This window comes from Ascaphus truei, chromosome 4 (assembly GCF_040206685.1).
Source record: "Ascaphus truei isolate aAscTru1 chromosome 4, aAscTru1.hap1, whole genome shotgun sequence".
Classification (NCBI taxonomy): Eukaryota; Metazoa; Chordata; class Amphibia; order Anura; family Ascaphidae; genus Ascaphus; species Ascaphus truei.
Window position 1 is genome coordinate 289,338,895 of NC_134486.1, and position 10,919 is coordinate 289,349,813.

General features: G+C 49.2%; 1 protein-coding gene across 1 annotated transcript in view; it reads right to left on the reverse strand.

Annotated features, from left to right (window-relative positions):
* SLC22A16 (solute carrier family 22 member 16) overlaps positions 1 to 9,973 on the reverse strand; it is a 66,352-nt gene extending 56,379 nt beyond the window's left edge. Inside the window, exon 1 of the mRNA XM_075597615.1 lies at positions 9,590 to 9,973. Within this exon, the coding sequence (XP_075453730.1) occupies positions 9,590 to 9,627 (38 nt within the window). The 5' untranslated portion in view covers positions 9,628 to 9,973. The remainder of the gene's footprint in view (positions 1 to 9,589) is intronic.
* Between the last annotated feature and the right edge of the window lie 946 nt (positions 9,974 to 10,919).

Sequence of the window (10,919 nt, forward strand, 5' to 3'; positions counted from 1 at the left end):
GGGTGTGTGTATCAGTGGGTGTGTCTGTGTGTGTATCAGTGTGTGTGTGTGTGTGTGTATCAGTGTGTGTGTGTATCAGTGTGTGTGTGTGTGTGTGTGTGTGTGTGTGTGTGTGTGTATCAGTGTGTGTGTGTGTGTATCAGTGGGTGTGTGTGTGTGTATCAGTGGGTGTGTGTGTGTGTGTATCAGTGGGTGTGTGTGGGTATCAGTGGGTGTGTGTGTGTATCAGTGGGTGTGTGTGTATCAGTGGGTGTGTGTGTGTATCAGTGGGTGGGTGTGTATCAGTGGGTGTGTGTATCAGTGGGTGGGTGTATCAGTGAGTGTGTGTGTATCAGTGGGTGGGTGTGTGTGTATCAGTGGGGTGTGTGTGTGTGTGTGTATCAGTGGGTGTGTGTGTGTGTATCAGTGGGTGTGTGTGTGTATCAGTGGGTGTGTGTGTATCAGTGGTGTGTGTGTGTATCAGTGGGTGTGTGTGTGTATCAGTGGGTGGGTGTGTGTGTGTGTGTGTGTGTGTATCAGGGTGTGTGTGTGTATCGGGGTGTGTGTGTATCAGGGTGTGTATCAGTGGGTGTGTGTGTATCAGTGTGTGTGTGGGTGTGTGTATCAGTGGGTGTGTGTGTATCAGTGGGTGTGTGTGTATCAGTGGGTGTGTGTGTATCAGTGGGTGTGTGTGTATCAGGGTGTGTGTGTGTGTGTGTATCGGGTGTATGTGTGTATCAGGGTGTGTGTGTGTGTGTGTGTATCAGTGGGTGGGTGTGTGTGTGTATCAGTGGGTGTGTGTGTATCAGTGGGTGTGTGTGTATCAGTGGGTGTGTGTGTATCAGTGGGTGTATGTGTATCGTGTGTGTGTGTGTATATCAGTAGGTGTGTGTGTATCAGTGGGTGTGGGTGTGTGTATCAGTGTGTGTGTGTGTGTGTGTGTGTGTGTGTGTGTGTATCAGTGGGTGTGTGTGGGTGTGTGTGTATCAGTGGGTGTGTGTGTATCAGTGGGTGGGTATCAGTGGGTGTGTGTGTATCAGTGGGTGTGTGTGTATCAGTGGGTGTGTGTGTATCAGTGGGTGTGTGTGTATCAGTGGGTGGGTGTGTATCAGTGGGTGGGGGTGGGGGTGTATCAGTGGGTTGGGTGGGTGTGTATCAGTGGGTGTCAGTGGGTGGGTGTGAGTATGAGTGGGTGGGTGTGGGTATCAGTGGTTGTGGGTATCAGTGGGTGGGGGTGTGTGTGGGTATCAGTGGGCTGGGTGGGTGTGTCAGTGTGTGTGTGTGTGTGTGTTTATCAGTGGGTGGGTGTCTCCCTCACCCTCCCTGTCTCTCCTCTCTGTCTCTCCCCCTCCCTTTCTCTCCCCTCCCTTTCTATCCCCCTCCCTGTCACACCCTCCCTGTCACTCCCTGTCTCTCCCTCCCTCCCTGTCTCTCCCTCTCCCTCCCTCCCTCCCTGTCTCTCCCTCCCTCCCTGTCTCTCCCTCCCTCCCTGTCTCTCCCTATCCCTCCCTCCTTGTCTCTCCCTCCCTCCCTGTCTCTCCCCCCCAGTCTCTCCCCCCCAGTCTCTCCCCCTGTCTCTCCCCCCTGTCTCTCCCCCTGTCTCTCCCCCCTGTCTCTCCCCCCCTGTCTCTCTCTCTCTCCCTCCCTCCCTGTCTCTCCCTCCCTCCCTGTCTCTCCCTCTCCCTCCCTGTGTCTCCCTCTCCTTCCCTCCCTGTCTCTCTCCCTCCCTCCCTCCCTCCCTCCCTGTCTCTCTCCCCCTCTCCCTCCCTCCCTCCCTCCCCCTCTCCTTCCCTCCCTGTCTCTCTCTCCCACCCTCCCTGTCTCTCCCTCTCCCTCCCTCCCTGTCTCTCCCCCCGTCTCTCCCCCCCGTCTCTCCCCCCCGTCTCTCCCTCCCTGTCTCTCCCCCCTGTCTCTCCCCCCCTGTCTCTCCCCCCTGTCTCTCTCTCTCTCTCTCCCCGTCTCTCTCTCTCTCTCTCCCCATGTCTCCCTCTCTCCCCCTGTCTCCCTCTCCCCCTGTCTCCCCCTCTAGCCCTGTCTCCCCCTCTCCCTCTCTCTCCCCCTGTCTCCCTCTCTCCCCCTGGCTCCCTCTCTCCCCCTGGCTCCTCTCTCCCTCCCTGTCTCTCTCTCTCCCCCTGTCTCCCTCTCTCCCCCCCTGTCTCCTCTCTCCCTCCTTGTCTCTCTCTCTCCCTCCCTGTCTCTCTCTCTCCCTCCCTGTCTCTCTCTCCCCCTGTCTCTCCCCTGTCTCTCCCCCTGTCTCTCCCCCTGTCTCTCCCCCTGTCTCTCCCCCTGTCTCTCCCCCTGTCTCTCCCTCTGTCTCTCCCTCTCTCCCCCTGTCTCTGTCTCTCCCTCTCTCTCTCCCCGTCTCTCCCTCTCTCTCTCCCACTGTCTCTCCCTCTCTCTCTCCCACTGTCTCTCCCTCTCTCTCTCCCCCTGTCTCTCCCTCTCTCTCTCCCCCTGTCTCTCCCTCTCTCTCTCCCCCTGTCTCCCTCTCTCTCTCTCTCTCTCTCCCCCTGTCTCTCTCCCTGTCTCCCTCTCTCTCTCTCTCCCCCTGTCTCTCTCTCTCTCCCTCTGTCTCTCCCCCTGACTCTCCCTCTCTCTCTCCCTCTCTCTCCCCCTGTCTCTCCCTCTCTCTCTCCCCCTGTCTCCCCCATCTCTCCCCCTGTCTCTCCCCTGTCTCTCCCCCTCTCTCTCCCTCTCCCCCTGTCTCCCTTTCTGTCTCATCTTAGCTGCCGTATACCTACACTGAAGTAACCCGCCCTGCTTTCTTCCAGATCTGACTCAAGTTTCACTCGGGAGACATCGGAAGACAGGTAGGGAACACCTCCCCTCCAGTATAGTACCTTGAGGGACTGCGGATCAGGTAAGATCCCAGGCAGGATTGCTGCTTTAGAAATTGTGAAGAGGGGGCGTCCTGACAATGGTTAAGGGTACAGAAGTCATTCACATCTGGCTTTTATTTTGTTCGATTAGTGAGGCCATCCGAGACACACACACACACACACACACACCACACACACGTAACTAGGACTAATGGTAGTAAAGTATAAGTGTAATACAATATATAAACTGTTAATGTAAAAAAAAAAAATTGTGTCCCGGTTTTTCATTTTCAAAATCTGGTCACCCTACACCAGCCCGTTTTTCACACACACACACACACACACACACACACACACACACACACACACACACACACACACACACACACACACACACACACACACACACACACACACACACACACACACACACACACACACACACACACACACACACACACCTGCATGCTCTGACCTCCCCGGCGTACTGCTGTTGAAAAAAAAATACTCACTGCATCCTCCTCATGCTGCTGCTGCTGCCCCTGCGCACGGCAAAACCCGGGGGCGGGGAGGGGTGGAGGAGGGGGGGTGGAGGAGGGGAGGTGGTGGTGGTGGAGGGGGGGGGATGAATCGCCGCCATTTTTTTAAACTTTTTTTTAAAACTTTTTTTATTTTTTTATTTAATTAATTAACTGGCGCCCGGCCGGAGTCATCGCGGGCCGCACAGAGAGGCCAGGCGGGCCAGGTGGCCCGCAGGCCGTATGTTGTGCAGGCCTGCTTTAAACCATTTATCACAGCTTTGTGAATAGGCCCCTTAGTGTGTGCATTTGCATGGCCTTCTGCACAATCTGATGATACATTCTGGTGGTAACCCTCTTTGCTTGCCAGAGGGACTTGCACTTTAATCTGTAATGTGTTGCAGACCCTTCAGGCAGCAAAGAGATTTGTGATAAACGTCATAGGGATCTGGTAAAGAACCGAGATCTCACAAAAATAAAGGATGTTTCTTTTTTTTAAATTGAAAAAAAAAAAAAAAGCACTCTGCCAAATGCAATCCAGCTCAAACGCCCATTGATGCCAAAGAAGAGGAAGAAGCCAAAAGGGAGAGATCTTAACACTGCCCCTTCCTGGGTCTGAAATTCCTATACTCACAAAAGCACTGACATTGCTGATGTGGCATAAAAACGATGTCTGCGGAAGGATGGCTATATGTTTAAAAAGAAAAAACAACTTAAAAAAAAAACAAAATAACGAAAAACAAAACAGAAAACTTCTTCCAAGACTGAAACACAAAATACTCAAATACTGTCACTAGTTTGTGATCCTCTGCTTTTGGCAATAAATGGGTACACTTTTTTTGGCGGGCCGCTGTTCTATTCCCTTCCTACATCTGGCTTATATTATTAACTAAACCTAAACTAAATAACGTCAAAAGTAAACAAGGATAATAAAAACATTAAAACATTTTTTTTTATTCAAATGATTAGAAAAAAGTTTAAATACTAATTTTAAAAAAAAAGAAGATACTGAATGTACAATGTCTCAGTGGGATTTCTGAACTTGCATTTCAGTCAATAGTTTCTCAATGTTAGGATTGATTTTTGAGGTTGATAACAGAAGCAGACTGCGCCCACATGAACATCTGTCAATACAGATATGTACTTATTTTGAACAAAGTTCATTGGCAAAAATGTCTGCTCACAAAACAAATATGGGGAATAATGTACCTTTTAATTATTTCAATTGATTTATTTTATGTTTTTAAAAAAGTTAGGAAAACTGTGTTCATTTTCAAAATGTATGTTAATATTCATGTTTCCCCTGTAAGGTTTTTTAATTTTAAGAAATTCATATTGTTCCTTTCCTTAATCGATTTTTCAGTCGATTTCCCCCCCCCCCCCCTTTTTTTTTGCTCATTTATCACGCGGGTCATTGCAAATGCCGGCACGGCCCACTTTGTGGGCCACTGGTTGGCCACCCCTGCCTTAGGCCCGGGACATGGTGCCTTCTCCCGTGCGGTGGCGCACGGAGGCTGTGGGAAAGCGGGTGCTTTCCCTGGCCATGCTAGACGCGCCGTGGGGGGCGTTCCTAGTGATGTCACGGAGCTGGTTCGCCTTCATTGGGCGAACCGCTCACGTGACCTGACTGTCGCGCTGAGAAATCAGTTTAACTGATTTCTCACGCAACGTGCGCCCCCTCCCGCCGCCGCGTTCGTACGCCACATGAACGCGAACACTGCCTTAAGGCAGTCTGTTCGCTCAGCGTGCGGACGCCTCCGCACAGTTTGCAGTACCATGGCCCCAGCCATAAGCCACGCTTATAGTGCCGTCGATGGCGACACGATGGGTATCACCCGTCGCCACAGGCGAAAGTTATATTTCACCGTGCGGCGGCGTCGAGAGTTTCCTGGCATTTGATTGGTTATAGGGCTGTCATATCAGGCGACAGCCCCCTTGAAAAATCAAACATTGCCAGCTACCAGTTTTCGCAACAGCGACGTCGCTCCGTCGCACTTACTATAAGCGCACGCAACGGCAATGCATTTGTTTTCGGGCGACATCACGTCGCCGGCACTATAAGCGCGGCCTTAGGCTGCAGCCAGGCAGGAAGCAGAGCACGTTGGCGCTCTGTGACGTCACGTGCTCTGCTCGGCCAGGCGAATTGTGGACGGCTAGATACGTGCGCAGGGGGCGCAGCCATGATGTCACAGAGCTGATTCATGCTCATTGGGCGAAACCGTTCACGTGACGCGCTAGCGAGCAGCAAATTCAAATTTGCTTGCTTCTGCAAGCAGCTAAGCGCCGCACATGCGCTTGCTCACGCCGGTCACACACATTGCAGCAGTGTTTCCTTGTGGTCAGCGTGAGCGCGCCCGCCTGCTCAGCGCCACCCTGGACAAGGCCTTAGGTTAAGAGCAAAAATAAATCATTTGTTTCAGGCAGATGTTTCATACCGATACTAATTTATAAGCTAAGGTAATGTAATTATATATGGTGGTATCAATGTTTGTGAAATGTTAATGTACTGTATAATAATTGTAAGTATTTTAAAATATATATTAATTTATTTTCCAATATTCTGTTGGTCCTTGTCCTTGAACTAATTTCTGACGTAGGCTTTTGCAAAACTAGATCAAAGGCAGTGCTGCAGTGGTTGAGAGATTGCTGTCTTTACCTGCTGCTAGGGTTGTGAGCTAACAGATTGCGGTTTGTTTAGTTGCGACTTCTATCAGGCTATAGGGTAAATATATTCATGTACCCCAATACCCCGCCACTTGCACTACAAATATAGTCAGCATTGGCAATACGTGAGAGCTTTGTATTGACTACCAGAGTGAGGGTGACCCCCGTGGTTACATTGTTTTGTCTTAGACAAGAATTATTGGAAGGGAATTGTATAATGAAACATCTCAGGAACTAGGTGGGCTCCCGTAGCTTGGATGTCCGCGGTTAAGCTTCAGGAGACCTCTTGTTTCAAATAAGGTTAAAAGAGAAATGTATGTCAACAACAAACGAGCAGCACGGATAGCTGTTTAATACTGTCACACTGCCCATCAGCTCTCACTGAAACATGATCTTAGAGCCGCCTACAGGGGGGAGGGGGGTAAGCCGGGACTCCTGTCCTGGGCCCCCTGAGGACAAATATGCCATGTGTCCTGATCCAGTGAGGGGGCCTCGGGAGGCAGCATGCTGTAAAGGCTGAGCTCAGACAGAAGGCGATGCGACGTGCACGTCCGTCGCAAATTCGGGTTGTTCGGTGGGAGTTTTCAAACTGAAAACTCCACTGGCAGCAAAGTGCAGCGTTGTCGCTCCAACATTTTGCCGGCACAACCCAAATTGTAATTTGGGGCTACAGTCGCGTGACGTGAGCTGGTTCAGCCAACAGAGGCGAACCAGCTCCGTGACGCGTTCGTTACACGCCCCCGCCACGCCCCGAAATGCTGCGATCTGCCTCCTGCAGTTGGAGCACAGATCGCTCCGCTGCAGAAGCGAGCGGCGGGGGCGCGAACGCTAGCAAGCTGCCGTAAAAGCCTGTCTTAGGCTCCCGACAGTCACCTCCGTGAGCACCTTCCAGCAGGCAGCTCGGCAGGCCCCCTCCACAGGCCTCTAACAGGCCCTCTTCCGCCAGGTCCATAACTACCCCCTCCAGGCCCTTATCTCTTTCTTCCCCTCTCAGGGACCCCCAGGCCTTTAATTTGTCCTTGGCCCCAATATTTCTGTTGGCAGCCCTGCTTTTCAGCAATGTCACTGTACCCTCTACTACTAACACATTGACCTCAAGATTTACCATGCCTGGCTGTGCTCATGTAGTGCCCCCTCCCTCAGCACTCCCCCCCCCCCCCATTCCCTCTTTAATTCACAGCGCTTCAATGGCACATTTTTCCTCTTCTCAAGTACTGCCCTTCTCTTCTCCCAAATTACCCTCTCTCCACTCTTAATGCCTCCCTTGAGAAACATGCAGATCTTTAGTGACACTAAGCAACCTCTTCATAATTGTTCCTCTTATGTCACAACTTTACTACACCCTTTATTCATACACTATCAATTCACACACTGACTGAGCCCCTCTATTCACACACTGCGCCCCTCTATTCACACTTTAACCACTGTATTCACATACTTTGCCTCTCTAGTCACACACTACGAACCTCTATTCAAACACTTTAAATGTCTATTCATACACCGCACCCCTCTATTCACACACTGTACATGTCTATTCATACACTGCACCCCTCTATTCACCCTGTACCCCTCTATTCATACACTGCACCCCTCTATTCACTCACAGTACATGTCTATTCATACACTGCACCCCTCTATTCACTCACTGTACATGTCTATTCACACAATGTACATGTCTATTCGCACCCCTCTATTCATACCCTGCACCCCTCTATTCATACACTGCACCCCTCTATTCACTCACTGTACATATCTATTCATACCCTGCATCCCTCTATTCATACACTGCACCCTCTATTCACTCACTGTACATGTCTATTCATACCCTGCACCCCTCTATTCATACACTGCACCCCTCTATTCATACCCTGCACCCCTCTATTCACTCACTGCACATGTCTATTCATACACTGCACCCCTCTATTCACTCACTGTACATGTCTATTCATACACTGCACCCCTCTATTCACTCACTGTACATGTCTATTCACACACTGTACATGTCTATTCATACACTGCACCCCTCTATTCACACACTGTACATGTCTATTCACACACTGTACATGTCTATTCACACACGGCACCCCTCTATTCACACACTGCACCCCTCTATTCACACACTGTACATGTCTATTCATACACTGCACCCCTCTATTCACTCACTGTACATGTCTATTCACACACTGTACATGTCTATTCATACACTGCACCCCTCTATTCACTCACTGTACATGTCTATTCACACACTGTACATGTCTATTCATACACTGCACCCCTCTATTCACACACTGCACCCCTCTATTCACTCACTGTACATGTCTATTCATACCCTGCACCCCTCTATTCACACACTCTACATGTCTATTCATACACTGCACCCCTCTATTCATACCCTGCACCCCTCTATTCACACACTGCACATGCCTATTCATACCCTGCACCCCTCTATTCACACACTGTACATGTCTATTCATACCCTGCACCCCTCTATTCACTCACTATACATGTCTATCCATACCCTGCACCCCTCTATTCACTCACTATACATGTCTATTCACACACTGTACATGTCTATTCACACACTGCACCCCTCTATTCACACACTGCACCCCTCTATTCACTCACTGTACATGTCTATTCATACCCTGCACCCCTCTATTCACTCACTGTACATGTCTATTCACACACTGTACATGTCTATTCATACACTGCACCCCTCTATTCACTCACTGTACATGTCTATTCACACACTGTACATGTCTATTCATACACTGCACCCCTCTATTCACTCACTGTACATGTCTATTCACACACTGTACATTTCTATTCACACACTGTACATTTCTATTCATACACTGCACCCCTCTATTCACACACTGCACCCCTCTATTCACTCACTGTACATGTCTATTCATACCCTGCACCCCTCTATTCACACACTGTACATGTCTATTCACTCACTGTACATGTCTATTCATACACTGCACCCCTCTATTCACACACTGCACATGCCTATTCATACCCTGCACCCCTCTATTCACACACTGTACATGTCTATTCATACCCTGCACCCCTCTATTCACACACTGTACATGCCTATTCATACCCTGCACCCCTCTATTCACACACTGTACATGTCTATTCATACACTGCACCCCTCTATTCACACACTGCACCCCTCTATTCACTCACTGTACATGTCTATTCATACCCTGCACCCCTCTATTCACACACTGTACATGTCTATTCACTCACTGTACATGTCTATTCATAAACTGCACCCCTCTATTCACACACTGCACATGCCTATTCATACCCTGCACCCCTCTATTCACACACTGTACATGTCTATTCATACCCTGCACCCCTCTATTCACACACTGTACATGTCTATCCATACCCTGCACCCCTCTATTCACAAATTACACCCTCATCTTTTAACAAATTGCAATGATCTAATGAATCACCCACTCCCCCCCCCTCGCCCTGTACTGTATGCCTCCCCCTATCTTCACCCCCAGACTCCTGTGCTCCCCTTATCACCAGCTGTACAGCCGGGTAGTCCGTGACACAGCTCTGTCCCCGCACTCAACAAAGAGTGACACTTACCTCCCGAAATGTCCCACATAGTCAAACAACTTCTCCATGCTGTGGCTGCTGGCAGCTCTGCTGTCACAGTGCAGCTCCTGAGTCTCCAAACACTGCTCCCCCTCTGCTTGTTCACGTGGGCATGTTTCTTATACCACATGCAAGACTTGTTGTGTCACTTGTGCCTCTCGATTTGTGTGAGTGAGGCTGAACTCCCTTCTGAGTTGGGATGGGTACAGTATGTACAGTACATCGTGTGCATTTTCTGCGCCCCTTATTTGTGTGGAAGTTATATGCAAGAGTGCATTGAGTGAATGCAGTGTGAGGGCTAAAAGGGGAGGGCAGTTTGTGCGTGTGTTGGCGGAGGGGACGGGGTGTTGTAAGGGGTTTGGCTCAGGTTGTGTGTGTTTTCGTGTTTTGGATGAGGAGAGAGCACAGTGTGCAGTTGTGTATTTGTTATGGGTGGGCAGAGAGCAGACAGCAGAGCCCAGATCCTCCTCCTCTCTGTTTGTTCCTCAGCTCAGCAACATTCATCACTCACTCCAAACATCTTTGCCAAGAAGGATTAGGCTCATATATTTATGACTATCTGTAACCCACAACCACCTACAAAATAAAAAAATAAAAAAGTATTAAAATGACTGCTTCCTCTCCATAACAACAGGTGCCTTGGTAAGGATGCACAGCAATGTGCCACAGTATATCAGGGGCAATAGCCTCATTTTATTTTACTGTATATCATGAAGAAATAATGAACACAACTTCTCATACTAGCACCTATTTATTAGTGTATCATAGCATGTATGCTGATGCTTGATACCTGTACCAATCTATCTTGTTCCAGAAAATTATTATAGTTGACCTAAAATATAGTTTGTGTGATTATTGTGCATGCTTGCCTTATAATTCTGCCCTTGTCTCGCACAGCAGCCAGGGGATTATTAGCCACAGAAGTAATGTATGTATCACTAAATCACACTCGTACAGACTATGGGATCGATGTATGAAAGTATAAATAGGGCAGTTTGGGGGCAAACAAATTGCTTCACGTGTATCAAAGAAAAAAAAATCCTATTCATTTTAGCAGGATTTTCCCTATGATATATATATGGGGCAGATTTCGGTTTACTCCTGTATCACTTTTACTTTGATCTTTTACGAGTAATGTATAACAACTTGTGTTTTCAAGATGAAATAAGAGAGTGCATTGTATTAGGCTGCGTCCATAGAAGGACAAGCAGCGCTGAGGCGTGCGGACGCTCCGCGCTGAGCCCCTGCATCCTCAATGAGGATGCCTTGAGAGGGGGCTTACGCGAGCGTCCGCAGGCGTGCGGAGGCTTTGGAGTTTTCA